General features: G+C 45.0%; 1 protein-coding gene across 2 annotated transcripts in view; it reads left to right on the forward strand.

The window, feature by feature from the left end:
- The window catches only part of ADCK5 (aarF domain containing kinase 5), a 112,000-nt gene that overhangs the window by 60,740 nt on the left and 28,768 nt on the right, over positions 1-22,492 (forward strand). The window contains exons 4-7 of one of the 2 annotated variants that reach the window (XM_073556532.1): positions 777-852; positions 946-1,146; positions 11,489-11,629; positions 11,712-11,825. In XM_073556532.1, the coding sequence (XP_073412633.1) occupies positions 777-852; positions 946-1,146; positions 11,489-11,629; positions 11,712-11,825 (532 nt within the window). The remainder of the gene's footprint in view (positions 1-776; positions 853-945; positions 1,147-11,488; positions 11,630-11,711; positions 11,826-22,492) is intronic. The other variant, XM_073556533.1, reaches the window with a different exon arrangement.

The raw sequence follows: 22,492 nt of genomic DNA on the forward strand, positions 1-22,492 counted from the left end.
TATCCACAACAACTAACAGTAGCCGTGGGGGGTTCCTACGATGCCCTAGACCCCTCAATCACAGCCGGAGAATTAAATAGGCCTAAAGAAAGAAAGGGGAAATCTAAACTACCCCAGAGCAGACCCCAAAGCAATAGGCAGCCCCCAACATATAATGACGGTGAAGCAAGATGAAAATACTAACACAGACAGAAAGATAGACTGAGCAAAGAGGGGCCCAAGCTAACTAGATAGGAACGGACAGGAAGGCTGCTGTCTGCAATCCGTGAAAAACCCTAAGAAAACAAGAGCCAACAGACTGACAGTGAAAAAGGCCCTGAAGACGCTAGGCTTCAAAAAAGCTATGTCAGCACTCAGGAGTATTCTGAAGACAGAGCAACCGGCAAAAGGAGATTCAGCTCACCCCAGCAGGGAATGGCAGAATCCTAAACAAAACACAAATGCTAACAGGCAAAACAGAAAACTTAGCTTTAGAGGAGCAGGAATCAGACTGGTGTCCTAGAAGTCCACAGAGAAAACACCCGCAGGGCAGAAGGGCGTCGGCAGCCTTATATCCAGTCCGTGACTCCACTCAGCCAGTCATCCTCATTAGGCTCAGGTGCCTGATAATCAGGCTCATTACATTCCTTTACCAGAATAGGGAGTTCACCAGACCTCAGTAACAAAGGGGAAAATGAACTCACAACACATATACGTATTTCCACTACAGGTCGTATTGAGGTATCAGACATGGGGAACTTTAGTCTAATACATTCCGCTTCTCTTCTATCTCCCAGATCATTAGTGATCGCCTCTCAGATCTCCATTGATTACTGGTGGACGAGGAATGTGACTCTTTCCAAAGAAGAGGAGGTGAGTAGTCGGGGAGGTTGGTGACCACTGCCTATATCTGCAGGGTTGTCGTCCTTTCCATGTGCTGATGGCCGCTGTTCGATTTTCATGTAGAACTGCACTGTATATAAAGCCATCATGTCCCAGTGCCACCAGCGGACGGCGGACAGATTAGTGGATGGAGCCGTGATCAATGGAGGTCTTTATATCAAGTTGGGACAGGGTTTGTGCACCTTCAACCATCTGCTGCCCCCGGAGTATGTGAACACCTTGCGGATCCTGGAGGACCAGGCACTGCCCCGGAGGACCAATGAGGTATATTATGTTCCCTAATCAAAGTCATTTTATGTGTGTGTGTCGCCCATTCACTATCTCCATCCATCCCTCACCCCTCAGGATGGCCGGACCATCATTGTACATACACCATTGTATATACACCCCTGTCCTCTGTATCTCCCCCACCTCACTGTAGAGTGTAAGCTCTCACCAGCAGGGGCGCTTTACTTTGCTTTAATCATTCTATTATTGTTAACGTTGTTACTTATGACTGTTGTTTGAAACTGTAAAGCGCTGCGGAATATGTTAGCACTACATACAGAGCCTTGTGAAAGTATTCGGCCCCCTGGAACTTTTCAACCTTTTCCCACATATCATGCTTCAAACATAAAGATACCAAATGTAAATTTCTGGTGAAGAATCAACAACAAGTGGGAGACAATTGTGAAGTTGAATGAAATTTATTAGTTATTGTGGAAATTCAAAAACTGAAAAGTGGGGCGTGCAATATTATTCAGCCCCTGTAACTTTCAGTGCAGCAAACTCACTCCAGAAGTTCATTGCGGATCTCTAAATGATCCAATGTTGTCCTAAATGACTAATGATGATGAATATAATCCACCTGTGTGTAATCAGGTCTCCGTATAAATGTTTTTTTGCTTTTTGTTTTCTCTGGTTAATGGTCATGTGTTAATATGCACTTACATTCTGCAGACACATTAACTTACTTTTCCCAGTTCAGATTTGTTTTTTATTCATTTCATTGTGCATTCAGTGCATATATGGGTGTGACCGCCCTCTTTCTGAGCTGGGAAAGCCATCCAGTCTGGCCTAAGCTGTTACTAGTGGTTCAGCCGCTCGATCCTTATTCACATTCACGTCACTTGGCAAGTGAAAAGGTTTTAAATCCTAGAGTAGGGACTGTCCCACAGGGGTGGCCGTGACGTGGCGGGATGGCTTGTACATTATTTTGATCAAAATTATGTTTACTAAATACCCTTATTATTATTATTACCTTTATGCATTATTTGCAGTTTATTTTTTACTTTTTAGTTCAGGATATTTGTGTTTTTTGCTTTTTGTTTTCTCCGTATAAATGCCCCTGCTCTGTGATAGTCTCAGGGTTCTGTTTGATGCACAGAGAGCATCATGAAGACCAAGGAACACAACAGGCAGGTCCGTGATACTGTTGTGGAGAAGTTTAAAGCCGGATTTGGATACAAAATGATTTCCAAAACTTTAAACATCCCAAGGAGCACTGTGCAAGCGATCATATTGAAATGGAAGGAGTATCATACCACTGCCAATCTACCAAGACCCGGCCGTCCCTCTAAACTTTCATCTCAAACAAGGAGAAGACTGACCAGAGATGCAGCCAAGAGGCCCATGATCACTCTGGATGAGCTGCAGAGATCTACAGCTGAGGTGGGACAGTCTGTCCATAGGACAACAATCAGTCGTACGCTGCACAAATCTGGCCTTTATGGAAGAGTGGCAAGAAGAAAGCCATTTCTCAAAGATATCCATAAAAAGTGTTTAAAGTTTGCAACAAGCCACCTGGGAGACACACCAAACATGTGGAAGAAGGTGCTCTGGTCAGATGAAACCAAAATCGAACTTTTAGGCAGCAATGCCAAACGATATGTTTGGCGTAAAAGCAACACAGCTCATCACCCTGAACACACCATCCCCACTGTCAAACATGGTGGTGGCAGCATCATGGTTTGGGCCTGCTTTTCTTCAGCAGGGACAGGGAAGATGGTTAAAACTGATGAGAAGATGGATTGAGCCAAATACAGGACCATTCATGAAGAAAGCCTCTTGGAGTCTGCAAAAGACCTGAGACTGGGACGGAGATTTGTCTTCCAACAAGACAATGATCCCAAACGTAAAGAAAATCTACAATGGAATGGTTCACAAATAAACGTATCCAGGTGTTAGAATGGCCAAGTCACAGTCCAGACCTGAATCCAATGGAGAATCTGTGGAAAGAGCTGAAAACTGCTGTTCACAAACGATCTCCATCCAACCTCACTGAGCCCGAGCTGTTTGCCAAGAAAGAATGGGCGACATACCCCAAGCGACTGCAGCTGTAATCACAGCAAAAGGTGGCGCAACAAAGTATTAAGTTACAGGGGCTCAATAATATTGCACGCCCCACTTTTCAGTTTTTGACTTTCCACAGAAATGTAAAATAACCAATAAATTTCGATCATCTTCACAATTGTGTCCCACTTGTTGTTGATTCTTCAAAAATGTACATTTGGTATCTTTATGTCTGACGCATGATCTGTGGGATAAGGTGGAAAAGTTCCAGGGGGGCGAATACTTTCGCAAGGCACTGTAAATAAAGGTTATTATTAGTGCAGCATGTCCGCAATGTATATAATTACACCGGGCGTTCTTCTGCTTATTGTGCATGAGGCACAATCACCATCGGAGGGTGAGGCCTCTGGGGAACACAAGAAGAAGCAGGTCCCTTTAATTTCATGTGTCCCTTTAAAGAGCCCTCCCCCCAGTGTGAGAGAACGCGAGCGGGGAAGGGGGCTTACCCCGTATACAGGCTGTGATACAAAAGACACCGAGCGGTCATCCCCATTACTATGTGTGATGGCAGAAGGCGAGCGCTGGTTTGTCCTCGTGAGCCCCAGGTTCCCGCCTGCTTTAACCTGCCCTCGTAGTACATACTTTATTTTTTTTAATTCATTTATTAACCAAGAAAGAGAAACCACATTTATGCATACACCAAATAATACACGTGCATTTTGAATAAGTAATTGTAAGTGAACAGCAATTCACACGTGAAGTTGTCTCTGCAGGTATCACAGGTCTGTGAGTTATTTGGCTTACACAGTAAAATATCAGTATTTGCAGATGATACAAAACTATGTAAGGTAGTTAACACAAAGGAGGACAGCTTACAACTACAGACAGATTTGAGTAAATTGGAGAATTGGGCTGAAAAATGGCAAATGAGGTTTAACACATGGCATTCACATGGTATGTCCATCCACCCAGCTCTCCTGCTCTCCTGCTGTCTGTCTATGAAGGACACACAGTGCATCACCCAGCTTTGCACATAGACTTGCCTCTGCACCTAGCATTCACATGGTATGTCCATCCACCCAGCTCTCCTGCTCTCCTGCTGTCTGTCTATGAAGGACACACAGTGCATCACCCAGCTTTGCACATAGACTTGCCTCTGCACCTAGCATTCACATGGTATGTCCATCCACCCAGCTCTCCTGCTCTCCTGCTGTCTGTCTATGAAGGACACACAGTGCATCACCCAGCTTTGCACATAGACTTGCCTCTGCACCTAGCATTCACATGGTATGTCCATCCACCCAGCTCTCCTGCTCTCCTGCTGTCTGTCTATGAAGGACACACAGTGCATCACCCAGCTTTGCACATAGACTTGCCTCTGCACCTAGCATTCACATGGTATGCCTTTCAGCTAACCCCAGCTTACCCCAGTGTTATTTATGACCTTGTTTACTCTGGCTTGATCATATACATCTGGTCCACTCTTAATTGTCTGACCAAAATGAGCAGAGACCACTCCTCTCTGCTTCACACCTGACTGCACTTAGTTGTACATATATTGCAGAGCACAAGTCTGCATAGACTTCAGTCTGCCATTGTGATTGCTATAAGTGTGTGCTAGAAGTGTGAAGATTAATTTAAGAATTAAAACCAGAATTGAACCAGAAGGGAACTGAAGGTCACTGTACACAGTCACTGTAAACAATGTTTCTGTTTGTTTTCACTTTCACCCCAATAATCCTTCACTTTCTGCTAATTCCCCTAATCCCAACTCCTAGTAAGGAACTGTTCATCTCTTCTTCAATCCTCCCCATCCACCTCACCTCCGCCTCAAAACTGTTCCTTAACATACAATCCTCTGTCTCCAAACACAGACAGCCCCCTCATGCCCTCTCCTGCTCCCACCTGCTAACACTTTCTCTGCTCCTTCTCACTGCTGGCGATATCTCCCCAAATCCTGGTCCTCCTCACCACATTCCCACAGTCATTTCTACCTCCCATCCACACTCTATCACAACCTTCCGTAACCTCTCCAACCTTATACCCATTCACCCAGCCCCCGCTTCCCCAGTCCCACTAACAGGAGCTCTGTGGAACGCTCGCTCTGTCTGCAACAAGCTTTCCTACATCCATGATCTTTTTGTTACTACCAAACTCTCCTTCCTCGCCATCACCGAAACCTGGCTCACCCCTTCTGACACAGCCTCTCCTGCTGCACTTTCGTATGGCGGCTTCCACCTTTCTCACACCCCCCGCCCCAGCAGCAAACATGGTGGAGGAGTTGGTTTTCTCCTGTCAGATACCTGCTCCTTCACCCCAATCCCACTGCCACCCTCTGTTACCCTCCCTTCCTTTGAGGTGCACTCTGTGCGCATCTACTCCCCCTCCAACCTCCAACTGGCTGTCATCTACCGCCCCCCAGGGCCAGCCACCACCTTCTTTGACCACTTCACCACCTGGTTACTTCATTTCCTTTCCGCGGACATCCCTACTATCATCATGGGCGACCTCAACATCCCCATCGACACTTCCCTCTCAGCTGCCACTAAACTTCTATCTCTCACTTCCTCCTTCGGCCTCACTCAATGGTCTTCTACAGCCACCCACAAAGATGGCCACACACTGGACCTCATCTTCACCCGCCTCTGCTCCCTATCTAACCTCTCTAACTCACCTCTTCCTCTCTCTGACCACAACCTGCTCACATTCTCTTCCCTCTTCACTCCATGTCTACAATCCCCACCCCACAAACTTTCACACCCTCGCAGGAATCTTAAACACCTTGACCTACACTCATTCTCTGAATCCCTCCTCCCGCTTACAGATATAAGTTCCTTACACAATGCGGATGACGCTGCCGCTCTATATAACACCACAATAGCTGTAGCTTTGGAATCCGCTGCCCCACTTACACATACCAAAACTCGCAAAATCAACAGACAGCCCTGGCACACCAGCCTGACCAAAGAGCTGAGGCGAGCTTCCAGGGCTGCTGAGCGCAGATGGAAAAGATCCCACTCCAACAAGCACTTCATCGCATTCAAACAGTCCCTCACTACTTTCAAGACCACACTCGCCACAGCTAAACAAACCTACTTCTCATCTCTCATATCCTCCCTGTCTCACAACCCTAAACAGTTATTCAACACCTTCAATTCTCTCCTCCGCCCCCCAGCACCTCCTCCCTCCCCACTCATCTCAGCTGAAGACTTTGCCTCATTTTTCAAGCAGAAAATTGATAACATCAGGGACAGTTTTGGTCAACAACCCCCAGAGCCCTTCCTCCCGACTTCCCAGCCCTCCACCTTCAAAACCAACTTCTCCACCATTACAGAAGATCGACTCTCCACTCTACTCTCAAGATCACATCTCACCACCTGTGCACTCGACCCGATCCCATCCCACTTCATACCAAACCTCACCACAGTCTTCATCCCAACCCTAACCCATCTCTTCAACCTGTCACTAACAACTGGTGTTTTCCCCTCAAGCTTTAAACATGCCTCCATCACACCTATCCTCAAAAAGCCCTCTCTTGACCCATCCTCTGCATCTAGCTATCGCCCTATATCACTTCTCCCATACGCCTCCAAGCTACTGGAACAACACGTCTACCTTGAACTGTCCTCCCATCTCTCTTCTTGCTCCCTCTTCGACCGCTTACAATCTGGCTTCCGGTCACACCACTCCACTGAAACTGCCCTTACTAAGGTCACCAATGACCTCTTAACTGCCAAGAGCAAGCGACACTACTCTGTCCTCCTCCTCCTGGACCTGTCGGCTGCCTTTGACACAGTGGACCATTCCCTATTATTACAGACCCTCTCATCCCTCGGCATCACAGACTTGGCCCTCTCCTGGATCTCATCATACCTAACAGACCGGACATTCAGCGTCTCCCACTCACACACCACCTCCTCACCTCGCCCCCTATCTGTCGGAGTCCCACAAGGTTCAGTCCTTGGGCCCCTGCTGTTCTCTATTTACACCTTTGGCCTGGGACAGCTCATAGAATCTCATGGCTTTCAGTATCATCTTTATGCTGATGACACACAGATCTACATCTCTGGACCAGATATCACCTCCCTACTAACCAGAATCCCTCAATGTCTGTCCACTATTTCATCCTTCTTCTCCACTAGATATCTGAAACTCAACATGGACAAAACAGAATTCATCATCTTTCCCCCATCTCACGTGACCCCCCCTACGAACCTATCAATTACAGTAAATGACTGCCCACTCTCCCCAGTCCCACAAGCTCGCTGCCTCGGAGTAATCCTTGACGCTGATCTCTCCTTCAAACCACATATCCAAACCCTTTCCACTTCCTGCCGACTTCAACTCAAAAATATTTCACGCATCCGTTCATTCCTCACCCAAGAATCTGCAAAAACCCTAGTCCATGCCCTCATCATCTCTCGCCTTGACTACTGCAACCTCATGCTCTGTGGCCTCCCCTCAAACACTCTCGCACCCCTCCAATCTATTCTAAACTCTGCTGCCCGACTAATCCACCTGTCCCCCCGCTATTCCCCAGCTTCTCCCCTCTGTCAATCCCTTCACTGGCTCCCAATTGCCCAGAGACTCCATTACAAAACCCTAAACATGACATACAAAGCAATCCACAACCTGTCTCCTCCATACATCTGTGACCTCGTCTCCCGGTACTTTCCTGCACGCAACCTCCGATCCTCACAAGATCTCCTTCTTTACTCCCCTCTTATCTCCTCTTCCCACAATCGCATACAAGATTTCTCTCGCGCATCACCCCTACTCTGGAACTCTCTACCACAACATATCAGACTCTCACCTACCATCGAAACCTTCAAAAAGAGCCTGAAGACCCACCTCTTCCGACAAGCCTATAACCTGCAGTAACCACCGATCGACCAAACCGCTGCACGACCAGCTCTACCCTCGCCTACTGTATTATCACCCATCCCTTGAAGATTGTGAGCCCTCGCGGGCAGGGTCCTCTCTCCTCCTGTACCAGTTATGACTTGTATTGTTTAAGATTATTGTACTTGTTTTTATGTATACCCCTCCTCACATGTAAAGCGCCATGGAATAAATGGCGCTATAACAATAAATAATAATAATAATAACACAGATAAGTGTAAGGTTCTGCACATGGGAAGGAGAAACAGAGGCTACAATTACTTACTAAATGGGAAACTGCTGGGGAAATCAGACATGGAAAAAGACTTAGGCATCTTAGTCAATAAGACGCTAAATTGGTGTGCCCAGTGTCAGGCAGCTGCCACCAAAGCAAATAGGGTCATGGGATGCATTAGAAGAGGTCTGGGGACACGAGATGAAAACATAATTCTCCCTCTGTACAAATCACTCGTCAGACCACACTTGGAGGATTGTGTGCAATTTTGGACGCCGGTGCTCAAGAAAGACATTACTGAACTTGAAAGGGTTCAAAGGCGGCTACTAAAATGATAAATGAAGTTGGTTCACTACAATACCCAGAAAGGTTATCAAAATTAGGTCTATTTACTCTAGAAAAGAGAAGACTTAGGGGAGACCTAATATATATGTACAAGTATATCAGAGGGCAACACAGAGATCTCTCCAATGAACTGTTTGTACCAAGGACTGTGACAAGAACAAGGGGGCATTCTCTTCGTTTGGAGGAAAGACAATTTCTGCACCAGCATAGAAGAGGGTTCTTCACGGTAAGAGCAGTGAGGCTCTGGAATTCTCTTCCTGAGGAAGTGGTGATGGCCAACTCACTGAATGAATGTAAGAAAGGAATGGAGGCTTTTCTTGTGAGTAACAGTATAGAAGGTTACGAATAACAGAATATTATAAGGTAGATGGCTGACCCAGCTTAGGGGAAGGAATTTTTTTCCCTATGGAGAAAATTGGCTTCTACTCTGTGGGTTTTTTGCCTTCCCCAGGATCAACAATGCAGAACAGCTGCACTAAAAAGAGGCTGAACTAGATGGACATAAGGTCTTCCTTCAGCCTTCAAAACTATGTCACTATGTTACTGTTGCTTAGATAATGAACTATTAAACCGGTGAACAGAAGCATGGTCAGGCTCTATGTCTTGAAAGTACATAGCACAAAAGCACCGCCAATCTAATAAACTACAACCTAACACGCTGCCTGGTACATTACATAATATTAAAAAAAAATGATGTGATGCCATAAATCTTCATAGATTCCAACTATAACAGTCGCGGTGGCACCGAGTCTCCACTCCCCAATGTAGTGAGAGGAGTTCCATCTGTCTCAGATTTTATCACATTTCCCCATACAGCCCCTGTTTTCATGAAGTGTTCGCTCATATGGGATGACCGAGTTTACCAGGTCAATCCAGGCTCAGAGAGGGGTGCGACCCTCCCATCCAACGTAGCGCCAGCACCTTCCTAGCCAGGAAAAGTGTTTCACCTAGAAAGATCCTAACATAGTGTCCCCAATTCTCCTCATCTAGCACCCCGAATAAACTGATGGACCAAGAGGAACAGGAATTAGCACTAAGCATCTCGTAGGACATACTTTGCAATCCACTCACCATCATGGTAGCTCTTCCCTGTTTTTATTATTATTATTATTATGCATCTATATAGCACCATTTATTCCATGGCGCTTTACATGTGAAAAGGGGAAATATAGACAAGTATAATAAACGTGTAAGACAAGGGACACACAAGTACATAAGGAGAGGGGACCCTGCCTGCGAGGGCTCACAGTCAACAGGGATCGGTGAGGATACAGTAGGAGAGGGTAGAGCAGGTCGTGCGGTGGTTCAGTAGACTATGGATCATTGCAGGCTGTAGGCTTGTCAGAACACGTGGGTCTTCAGGTTCTTCTTGAAGGTTTCCATTGATGGTGAGAGTCTGATGTGTTGCAGCAGAGAGTTCCAGAGTATGGGGGAAGCACGGGAGAAGTCTTGTATGCGGCTGTGGGAAGAAGAGATAAGGGGAGAGTAGAGAAGGAGATCCTGAGATGATCGAAGGTTGTGTGCGGGTAGGTACCTAGAGAGCATGTCACAGATGTATGGAGGAGACAGGTTGTGGATGGCTTTGTATGTCATAGTTAGGGTTTTGAATTGGAGCCTCTGGGCAATAGGAAGCCAGTGAAGGGCCTGGCATAGGGGGGAGGCTGGGGAATAGCGGGGAGACAGGTGGATTAGTCGGGCAGCAGAGTGTAGGATGGACTGGAGCGGTGCCAGAGTGCTAGAGGAGAGGCCAGAGAGTAGGAGGTTGCAGTAGTCAAGGCGGGAGATAAGAGCATGCACTAGTGTTTTTGTGGTTTCCTGGTTGATGAATGAGCGGATCCGGGAAATATTTTTGAGTTTGAGGCGGCAGGAGGAGGCGAGGGCTTTGGTATTCAATGTCTTTATTTAAAATGTGCCCAGAAGAGGACACAGTATTCTAGATGAGGCCTGACCAAGGAGGACTGGAGGAGGATACTTGCTTCACGTGATCTAGACTCTATGCTTTTCCTAATACATTGTAGAACTATGTTTGCCTTTTTTGCTGCTGCATCACACTGTTGACTCGTGCAGTCTGTGATCTATTAATATACCTTAATCTTTTTCACACGTGCTGTTGCTTAGTTCTATTCCTCCCATTCTATAGATGTCATTTTCATTTTTCTTGCCCAGATGTTATATCCCATTCCATTAGTCGCTGCTCCAGCTTATCTAGATTCTTCGTAATCCTTTCTCTGTCTTCTCTAGTGTTAGCTATCCCTCCTAGTTTTGCATTGTCTGCAAATTTGATTAATTTACCTTCAGTTCCCTTATCTAGATCATTTATAAAAAAAAATGCTGAACATCACTGGGGCCAGGAGGATGACCTCTGATGGGAGGAGGTTGTCGTGTAACCGACGAGGGTTGTCCTCTGATGGGAGGGGTTTGTTGTGTGACTGATGAGGGTTGTCCTCTGATGGGGTTTGTTGTGTGACTGATGAGGGTTGTCCTCTGATGGGGTTTGTTGTGTGACTAATGAGGGTTGTCCTCTGATGGGAGGGGTTTGTTGTGTGACTGATGAGGGTTGTCCTCTGATGGGAGGGGTTTGTTGTGTGACTGATGAGGGTTGTCCTCTGATGGGGTTTGTTGTGTGACTGATGAGGGTTGTCCTCTGATGGGGTTTGTTGTGTGACTAATGAGGGTTGTCCTCTGATGGGAGGGGTTTGTTGTGTGACTGATGAGGGTTGTCCTCTGATAGGAGGGGTTTGTTGTGTGACTGATGAGGGTTGTCCTCTGATGGGAGGGGTTTGTTGTGTGACTGATGAGGGTTGTCGTATGACTGCTAGGAGTTACTGTGTGTCTGTTGGGGTTTATCTTCTTATGACTGGATTTTGCGTACAGGTGAACCAAATCCTGCGGGAGGACTTTGGAGCAGCGGCGGAGCATCTCTTCCAGCAATTCGACCCTCACCCAATGGCGGCAGCCAGCCTGGCCCAGGTTCACAGGGCAACATTACATGATGGCACTAAGGTGGCGGTTAAGGTGAGCTTTCCTCTGCATGAGCAGTTTTGTAGCAGAGCTCTGCTTGGCACAGTGTCACCATGGTCCATCACTCATCCTCCAGGTCCAGTACATCGATCTCCGGGACAGATTTGATGGAGACATCAGGACCTTAGAGTGGCTTCTGCGCCTTATCGAGTTCATGCACCCCAAGTTTGGCTTCAGCTGGGTCCTAAAGGTTGGCTCCTCTATCCCCTTACATGTCTTTCTGGTTGATAAGGGCAGATGTCACACCCTGCACTTATTGCCCCTTTTCTCTGTCATCCCCCCCAACCACCACCACCCATAATGACTTATAACTAGAGATGAACAAATCTATTTGTTGCAAATTTGTGTAAAATTTTTGGTACTTTGCTGAAACCCGGCAAATTTAAGCAAATTGCAATTTGCTTCACGTGAATGACCTAAAATAGGTGGCGACATTTTACATATAACAGAGGACTGCAGAACCAGAAAACGCTCCAGTGACCTCTGTAATGTCAGAACCTGTATAAAAGCTGAGGCAGGGAATGCAGCAGCCCATTGTGGTGAGTATGGATAGTAAGGGGATATAGTAACATAGTTAGTAAGGCTGTAAAAAGACATTAGTCCATCCAGTTCAGCCTATAAAATTCTGTCAGAATAAATCCCCAGATCTACATCCTTCTAAAGAACCTAACAATAACTGTAAGATACAATATCGTTACGCTATCACAGCTTAGCCACAGATATAGGAAGAGAAAACCATAAAACACTGAAGAAACTGCACAGATGGTGTGACAGCAAAGCAGTAAAGAGGATTTGTGTGCTAAGAAAAGAGGATAATACAGAGATTCCGATAATAGGGAGATGTCGCCCTCAGTGATCAGTGAGTATGCTGCTGCATTAATATTGCACATTTCATAACAATATTTCCGGAAGAAAAAATTGAACACTTTGCCACTCCGTGTGTGCATCACACTGCCACATTTTTTGCACACCTGTTACAGCTGCATCTCACAAAATTAGGATATCATCAAAAAGTGAATTTATTTCAGTTCTTCAATACAGACAGTGACTCTCCTCTATCCTATAGAGTCATTACACACAGAGTGATCTACCTCACGGGATTATTTCTGGTAATGTTGATGATTATGGCTTACAGCCAATGAAAACCCCAAAGTCGTCATCTCAGTAAATTAGAATACTTTATAACACCAGCTTGAAAAATGATTGTAAAATCCGAAATGTTGTCCTACTGAAATGTTTGTTCAGTAACTGCTCTCAATACTTTGTCGGGATCCTTCTGCATCAATTACTGCATCAATGCGGCGTGGCATGGAGGCGATCAGCCTCTGGCACTGCTGAGGGGTTATGGAAGCCCAGGTTGCTTTGATAGCAGCCTTCAGCTCGTCTGCATTGTGGGGTCTTGTGTCTCTCATCTTCCTCCTGACAATACTCCATAGATTCTCTATGGGGTTAAGGTCATACGAGTTTGCTGCCAATCAAGCCCAGTGATACTGTTGTGTGTACACCAGGTATTGGTACTTTTGGCCGTGTGGACAGGGGCCAAGTCCTGCTGGAGAATGACATTTCCATCTCCATAAAGCTTGTCGGCAGAGGGAAGCATGAAGAGCTCTAACATGTCCTGGTAGACGGCTGCGCTGACTTTGGTCTTGATAAAACACAGTGGACCTACACCAGCAGATGACATGGCTCCCCAAACCATCACTGATGGTGGAGACTTCACACTAGACCTTGGAAATCAAGGTCCCAGAGTCTGGAGGAAGAGCGGAGAGACCACAATCCAAGCTGCTGGAGGTCTAACTCAAACTAACTCAGCCAGAATAGATCAATGATAGATGGAGCGAATACACGTAGCACCTCTGCAAGAACAACTCCGTGATATGGCAAGAAATGGAGTCTGGAAATGATCGAGACAGACATCCTGAAAGACAAAGTCGTTGCTGCAATAACGCTTCTGTCAAACAACAATATTCCATTAAAGCCAATAAAGTCTTGTGAAGGAGCAGTAGATGTCATCACACGCCGGTGTCAGCAGAGATGGACAACTGGTAAATGGCCCAAGGACTGGACAAGATCCCATTGCAAAGCGAGATACTACCGGCTGAAAATATCAACTATTGCACTCGTACCTCATTCCAGCAAAGTACCAGTGAAGATCCTACAAAGACCGGTCCAGGCTTACTATGACAAAAAGCTGCCCGAGGCACAAGGAGCATTCAGAAAAGGCCCAGGAACAAGAGATGTGATTGCTAACGTTAGATCAACAATGGAAAAAGCCAAAGAAAACAAGGAAATTATTTTTGCTTCATTGACAACAGTAAAGCCTTTGGCTGTGTTCATCACCAGAAACTTTGGAATACCATGGATGATATGAGAGTGCTGAACCATCTGATCAGCCTCATTAGGAACCTTTACATCGACTAGTAAGCAACGGTCCGTACAGATCACATCATGGCTCAAAGTAGAGCGTAGCGTCAGACATCCTGCCACAATTTATCTTCAATTTATCTGTGGAAGCTATGTGCAGGAAGGCTGGACTTGCCGAAAAAGAAAGCAAAATAGCTGGATAAATTATCAATAATCTTAAATACTCATATGATACAACATTGATAGCAGCAAGCGTAGATGGAATGAAGCCCTTATTACGGAGTGTCAAGATGGAAAGCTCAAACATGGGACTGCGACTCAACACAAAGAAGACAAAGACATTGACTACTGCCAGGTATGACTGTCTCACATTTGAAATGGACCGCGATGAACTGGAAGTTGTAAAGGACTTCAACCTACTCTTATCAATGATCACTTAAGATGCAGCAATGACACCACTGGAAGGCATTAGGAGAATACCTATGGGCCAATCGGCAATGAATTCACTGGACAAGGTCTTCAGATCGAAGAACATTTTACTAGCGATAAAGACACGGCTAGTACATAGCTTGGTCTTCTCTGTAGTAACATATGGATGCAAAACCTGGATGATAAAGAAACAAGACAGAAGAAAATTGACGCCTTCAAAATGTGAATCTGGAGAAGGAGGTTATCAATACCACGGATGGCAAGAAGAACGAACAAATCAAGTCCGACATGTCCCTCGAAGCAAGGATCATCAAGTCATGACTCTCCTACTTGGGACATATCATATGAAGAGAGTGATCACTGGAAAAGGACATTGTGGTTGAAAGAATACAAGGATCAAGGCGAAGAGGAAGAATAACAACACGATGGCTTGATGCTGTCAAGATAATGGCGAAGAAAACCCTGGCGGACATACCTAGGCTTGCACAAGATCAGTTTTCCTACAGAGCGTTCATCCGTCAGGTCACCATGTCTCGAGATCGAGCCACAGGCCATTAAAAAACAAAACATGCTACACAAATACTCGTTTTGGGTGTGTGCCTAGCATTTCTTGTTCAGTCTTTTTTTGGAATATGGGGAATTGTGGTTTGTCAAAGATCACAGCCAGGGAGGTCACGCTGAGCTCTCCATGCTGTTAACTTAACAGAGAAGGCCTACTGTTACCACTAGTAGGCCAGTAATTGGAGAACTACTCCCACTATGGTCACTGCCATCTCCACAATAACAAAGCTAACTACTCGATGCCACCACCTATTGTTTATACAGGTCAATTGTAATTAAAAACTGACTGGCACATCAAAGCTAGTGTGAATAGGTGCTAGCTGAGGAGCAGCTACCCCCATCTATAATATACAAAAAAGTTGCACTCTATCGTGCTAAAGCATGTCAGTGCAAAATATATGAAACATGATTAACTATACGGCTTCTGAATACTAGAAAAAAATGAGACGCTTTGCATACAATTTGGCCAAGTTATGTCTGCCCATCAACCAACGTCTACGTGGTCTCAGAAAAAGCTGATTGGTCCCTATCCATGTGAATACCTCTCTTAGGCCAGGGTCATACTTGCGAGAAACTCACACGAGTCTCGCATCTCAGTACCCGGCACTGCTGCCGGCACTCGGACCGAAGTGCCCAGCTGCCTAGAAACACATGCACCCTCACACGCCGGTCCCTAGTGCCGGCGGCAGTGCCTGGTGTTGAGACGTGAGACTCATGCGAGTTTCTCGCAAGTGTGACCCCGGCCTTAGGCTGATGTCTGAATTTCTGGGTGAATGTGGACACCTCTGTCAGAAATGCCTGCATTATGGGTAGGTAGGAACCTGCTGTAATTAAAATCACCAGATGTTGAAGGGCGGAGTGCTCGGTCAGACAGCTAACATAGAATAAAAAAAAAAATTGACTGGCATATCCAAGCTATAGTGAATAGGTGCTAACTTAGCTATTCATATTTCATATATTTCACATTGACATGCTTTAGCACAATAGAGTGCAACTTTTTTGTATATTATACAGGTCAATTGGACACCCGACAGGTAGTGTATGGCTTTGGGTGTGGTTTACAGAACAAAATGATTATAGAACTATTATTTTATATTTAATCCAAAAAGAGAGGCAGTGTTTATTAAAAAAAATACAAAAGGTTTTACAAAGGGGACCAAACAATACAGCATATACAATTACATAAAATAAAAAGATTAACAAAAGAGACTAAACCTGACAGTGCAATGGCTTCAGATATATGGAGGGAAGCGCTCCTGATGAAAAAGTCTGTAACCATGGATCAAGCCTACACAGCGGTGTATCTTGTGGCAATGAACACAGGTCATAATTTGCTTTGTCCTTTTATCAGCACCTAAGTTACACCCACACATCTCTCTTGATTCTCAACATTCACAATATGTTCACTCCTGACTATCACAGGCATTTGATATCTCCATCATGTTTTTTATTGGGATTTTACGTTTCCATAGATGCTGACAACAGCCATGCCACTATGTGGCCAATATTGATTTGGGGCTGATTGGCAGGTCTCACAGTTATGAAAAATATGCATATTCTTCCTTTATTAGTCCTGAAGTTAAAAATGTATATCCCATCAATATCTGATCAGTACTAACCCCAATATTCATATCTGTACAATGGAGATTGGGGGAGTTCTTTCATCATAGCAACTTATTCCTCTTCAATCCACAAATCCCAGACTTTGTCTTTCCCACAATAGATATCCTGTTTCAACCATTTGGTCCCAGCCTCGAAGGGGATATTAATTATTTTGGTCACTTAGCTATACATAATTTACTCTCTTCCCATAAGTTATACATGTGGCCCTATTAATCTCTTTTTCCTCCTGGACATTGTGTGTGAGCAGATGGGGAGTGGGATCTTAATTTTTCTGTGACATGGTTTTGTCACGGCAGCTATGGGGATCGGCTGTGCAGGGATCAGCCTTGTATCACAGATGAATGCCGTCGATGGAGAGAATGAAGATACAGACCAGCTTTCTGAATAGCAAGATTCCCTGTTTATTAGTGTAGTGCAGCGGTAGCACACTTATGCAGTGATCAGACAGTGACCCAGCAAAGTTCCAAACAAAAGTCTCTTTAATGCGTTTACTTCACAGCGTTTAAATGTCTAACTCTGAAAAAATAGCATTAATGTCCAAATCACAACTCCACATAGCAAACAGTATCCTCTGGATCGCAGCCGGGAACCATATCCTCCAGATTACAGTCTTTAATTATGCCGGTCCACCTCTGACCGGTTGCTGTGGGCGACTGCACAGCTGTGTACGCTGTGGGGTGCCAGGAGTTCGCTCTGCTGGGCTCTGTGTTACACTCACACAGAGCTGAGTTTTTGCAGAGCCATCTGCTTTGCCTGCTACAAACTCCACTCTGATACTGACACACCCAAAACCTTTACTGCAGGAATTCTAAATTAGAATCTGTGGCCTTAGGCCACCTATAAGGCCAGACCTGGAGGAAATGGACCTGCCCCACTTCCTTCCTGCAGTCCATTTCAAAAATAAAAGCCCAGAGCGGCTTTTCCTGAACAATGCCCAGGCCAAATAGCTTGACCAGGTCCACACTTGCTTTTATTTTGCCCTGTGACTCACAGGCGTCCTGCTGTGATCACAAGGCACTCCATCGGGTCTAAAGGGCCTGTCACATTAAGCGATATCGCTAGCAATATCGCTATAACTTGTGACGTTATAGTGATATTGCTAGCGACATCGCTGTGTCTGATACTTACCTACGACCCGCTCCCCCGCTGGTTATCGCTGATCGCGCGAGAATGTCCAGGACTGTTTCTCGTCGTCAGCTTCCTGTGGCGCTTCCTGCTGTGGAGACGAGCGACGCGTGGAGCCGGGCGGGAGGACGTCAGGATCGCCTCGTCTGACAGGTAAGTAGTGACCCCCGACCCCTGCGATGTCGCTGGTGAGATCTGCCTGTGTGGCAGATCACTAGCGACCACTTAGCCATGCACCAGCGATCCTGACAGCGTCATATCACTGGTCGGGATCGCTGGTGCATCGCTAAGTGTGACAGTACCTTTATAGTGCTCCGTCCGCATCCTGGGAAGAACACACCGTGACCCCCCTACATGTGACACCGGTCACTGCCTCACAATTGGAGATGTTAATTCATGTTTATACAATATCTTTTTGGGCTTGTCACAGAAAATATTAATCCCTTTACCACCTTGGGTTTTTCCTTTTTCTTCTTCCCATAGCTTTTTTCATTTTTCGGTCAATATGGCCATGTGAGGGCTTGTTTTTTGCCTGATGAGTTGTAGTTTTGAATGACACCATTAATTTTATCATATCATGTACTGGAAAACAGAAAAACAATTCTAAGTGCTGTGAAAAAAGGGCAATTCCACAATTGTTATTTTTTTCCATGGTCACTAAATGCTAAAACTGGCCAGCCATTACGATTCTACAGGTCAGTACAAGTTTGCAGATACCAAACATGTTTTTTTTATGTAAGTGGTCAGACAGAAGCAATGCGCCATTTTCCGAGACCCATTTCACTTCCATTTCTTTGAGCTCTGGGGCCTGGTTAGATCGTATTTTTTGTGCGCTGAGCTGATGTTTTTATTGGTACCGTTTTTGGGCAGATACAATGTTTTGATCACCTGTTATTGCATTTTTCAAGAATTTAATCATGCGAATTCACAAATACCACAGGCCGGAAAGGTCAGGAGTACCACTCGCTGTGATCTTTGTAGCAAAAAGCTCTCTGCTGCCCCCTACCGTGCAAACAATTTCACAATTGGTTGACGATCAACGGACAAGGTTGCAGGCTGTTCACTCTACTAGGCCGGTAAACTCAGGAAACTAACAGTGAGCATTTGGCATATACACCTTCGGATTTCAAAGCATGGAATATTTGTATATACTCTGTATGGTCACAGCTAACTCCACGATAACCCCAGAAAAATTATCTGCCACCATCAGTCGTGTGTTAATCAGGCAGACTGGAGATCTGGTTCTGGTAGCTTATAGCTTTGAGGCGTAGTTTACAGAACAAAAGGAACAGAACTATTACATTTTATACTTAATCCAAAGGCAGGCAGTGTTTGTGAAAAATATACAAAAGATTTTACTATGGGGAGAAAACAATACAGCATAAACCGTCACATAAAATAAAAGGGATTAACAGAAGAACTTACTACACCGATCACAGAGACGATTCAGTTATAGTCAATGGAGAGGGCTTCGATTGGTCCCTGCATATGCGAAATGTATCTCTCTACACGAACACAGATCATTTTATGAGCCCCTGACTCCCACCCACACCCCCCCCTGTGATGACCTCACATGGGCCAGGTTGTCAACTGTTCTCACTCCTTCAGAGTCTTATGAAATCCCAACTTATGCGAAAAGTCATCTCCAGATAACCACAGATGTTAGAGAGGGATACCACATTTTTATTGTGATTTTTGTCTTTACTTAGAGACCAAATATGGCCTAGCTGTTGACAGTTATATGGCGCCTGTCAGGAAAATGAGTTATTGCCTAAATAGCCGAAGCACCCATCCAGAGCTGCCTGTTGCATCTCCCTGGTTTGTGAATGACATGCTTAACAAATGATCCCCCCTCGCAGCAGCTTCCCCCCTCCTTCTCTCTGCTTTGTGAGACACTATCCCTCTCCCCAGTTCTTCCCGCCATGGATTTAAGCTCTCCTTTTTCTAATCAAACTTAAATTTAATAACACGCAATAATCCTGGAGGGAGGAAACATACATTTTCTGAATCGGTATAATTAAAGCTACGCCCGACAGCATTTTGCGACTTCTAGGGTCACCAGAAACTGAGGAAAAGGTTTCTGCCCTCCAGTACCACACATGTCTGTTCTTAAATGAAAAATAATTTTGTAAGAGAAAATTTAATCCCCCTGCCGTCACTCTGAGCCCCCCAGCCAGAGATATGGCCAGTAGGTTTTTAATAACTCTTCAAAAAGGGGCGTACATCCTGTAACTCAGAACCCAAGTGAGGTCAGCAAGAGAAAAGCATAAATCTCTGACGCTCACTGAGATAGGTGTCAATTGTCCGGAGAGCCAGCTAACACGAGGCTGCGCTGATGGACCATTTCCCTTGGGATGGTTCTCCTCCCCTCATCAACATGTCCTATCTGTGACTGAGAGAGTAAGTAGTAAGTTTCTTATTTTAATCCCTTTTATTTGTAACTGACTATATTTTGTCTCCTTTTGTAATATCTTTTGTATTGTTGTAAACACTGCCTATGTTTTTCTGGAGTAAACGTATAAATTTACTAGTTTGTACTTTTGGCTCTTTGATCGAACCAACACATCCTCTGAGCTAAATTACGCTACCTGTGGGTTGATTCCTGACCCGATATCGTCTCTGGTATCAAATGAGGAACTGGTGGCAGCAGAGTGCCCGGGTGGTATCGGGAGCCCTGGCAGTGACGGATCGGAGGTTTATGTGTGTAGTCCCTGCCTGGGACTCGTGATACACACACTGCCCTCACTGCAGAGTGCCCGATAGTCAGTATGCGTCAAGGCAGTCTTTCCGGCCAATACTTAAACTAGGTGCTGTTCCCTGACTGACCTGAGGATAAGGGGGGGCACCAGAGAGCTACAATTTCCGAACAGAAACTGAAAGTGGAATCATAGTTGGAATCATCCGACCACATATATAATATATATAAATTTCTGACAACTGGGGGGCAAACTATCCCTCTCCCCGTATCCCTGACGGCTCCTATGGCTTTGGCTATGATTTTTTTTCTTGTTATGCAGTTTATCAAATCAATTAATACTTTTTATATTTTTGATTGGGCATTTCTAAACGCAGCGACACAAAAGGTTTTGTTTTTTTTAAATTTTATTTTGAATGGGACAAAAGGGGGTAATTTGAATTTTTTATTTATTTTTTATTAATATTTTTAACACTTTTTTTTCCTTTTTGCATGCTTCAGTAATCTCATTAGGAGACTTGAAGTTGTGTCTATCTGATCGCTTGTGCTACACATAACGGAGCTACAGCCTTGCTATGCGTAGCAAAAATCTCATCTGCAGAGAGCGCCGGCCACGGGCGGTGCTCGTGGCACTTTGGCAGTGACAACCACAGGGATCTCTTGCAGACCCTGCATTGTCATGCCGACCCACTGTTGCCCTGCTGTCATGTGACAAGGGTGCCGATGGGCGAAGCTAGTGACTCCCATTCAGTTTGCGCATTTTAAACGCTGCTGTCAAAAGATTAAAAGCGGCATTTAACATGTTATCAGACATGGAGGATCGCGATTCCACCCGTGGCTGTTAGGGGCATATGACATTTAATCAGATCAGCTGTCATGTGCCAGAAAAAGTGCGGGCTCATTGCCTGAGCCGGCATCATAGAGGGGGGGGAGGTGGCCTATGACGTACCTATACATCATAGGTCCGTAAAGGGGTTAAAATATTTAATTCTCTGTCACACAGAATTGCAGCATGAGACAAGCGCTGGCAATCTAGCTGACACTTAGAAATAGACTTACAAAGGACATAGGGAAGTAGGGAATTACATCTAGTGGTGAAGTGAACCATCCTAATTAACATGCAGTCAGCTCCTGTAGTGAGAGTCCCCGGTAGCGCCCAGATGACTGAACGAGGATGTCTATTGTGCAAGGACAAAGAGTTACAATTTGGACTAATAGTTAAGATGGGAAAAGCCTCTTAAGTTTTGAGAGGATTGAAGCGAAAATCTCACACCCTTTAAAAATCGCCATTGTTTTTCACAAGTGCACATAACTTTCATCCAAACAAATTAGCTAGACACTTGGGCAGCGGTAGAAAAGTATGAATATTGGGGCTTGTATAAATCCAATAGGGATGGAACATACATTTTCAGCTTCAGTACTGTTAGGGAAAGAATATGCATATTTTTTCATAACTGTAACCCCTGCCTATAAGCCACAAATCAGTAGTGGGCAGACTTCTGACAACAGCCGTGTCATATTTGGTGTCTGGGTAACGGTACAATACTGATAAAAAAAAATATGATCTCGAGCTTCTGCAATCATCTGGAGAGAAGTGATCTCATAAGTTGAGAATTTCATATAATCCTTAGGGGCTGAGAACAACCCACAACCCAGCCCACGTGAGGTCTTCAAGGAAGGTGGGTGTAACTCAGTTGCTAATATCAGGTATACATTGTGTATGCATGAATCCCTTCTGCTGGACGTTCTTCAAACGAAGCTCTCTCCTTCACTAGGCCAAGCCATATCTATCATCGGTGTAGTAAGTTTCTTTTGTTTTATCCATTTTATGTAACTGTTTATGCTGTATTGTTTTGTCCCCTTTGTAACATCTTTTATATATATATTTTTTTTTTATAAATCATATGGGAGACCTCCAGCGTGGTACAACATTTGATAGAGGGACTGACGAAGAGAAGACCGGCGGTACAGTGCTTGGAGGATGGGTCCCTGGGGGCACTTGGGAAAATCTACCCAACACTATTTCTGATACATAAAACATGGGGGAGGATCAAACAAAT

The sequence above is a fragment of the Dendrobates tinctorius genome, unplaced genomic scaffold (genome assembly GCF_039654945.1).
Source record: "Dendrobates tinctorius isolate UK_male_01 unplaced genomic scaffold, ASM3965494v1 ptg000235l, whole genome shotgun sequence".
Taxonomy (NCBI): Eukaryota; Metazoa; Chordata; class Amphibia; order Anura; family Dendrobatidae; genus Dendrobates; species Dendrobates tinctorius.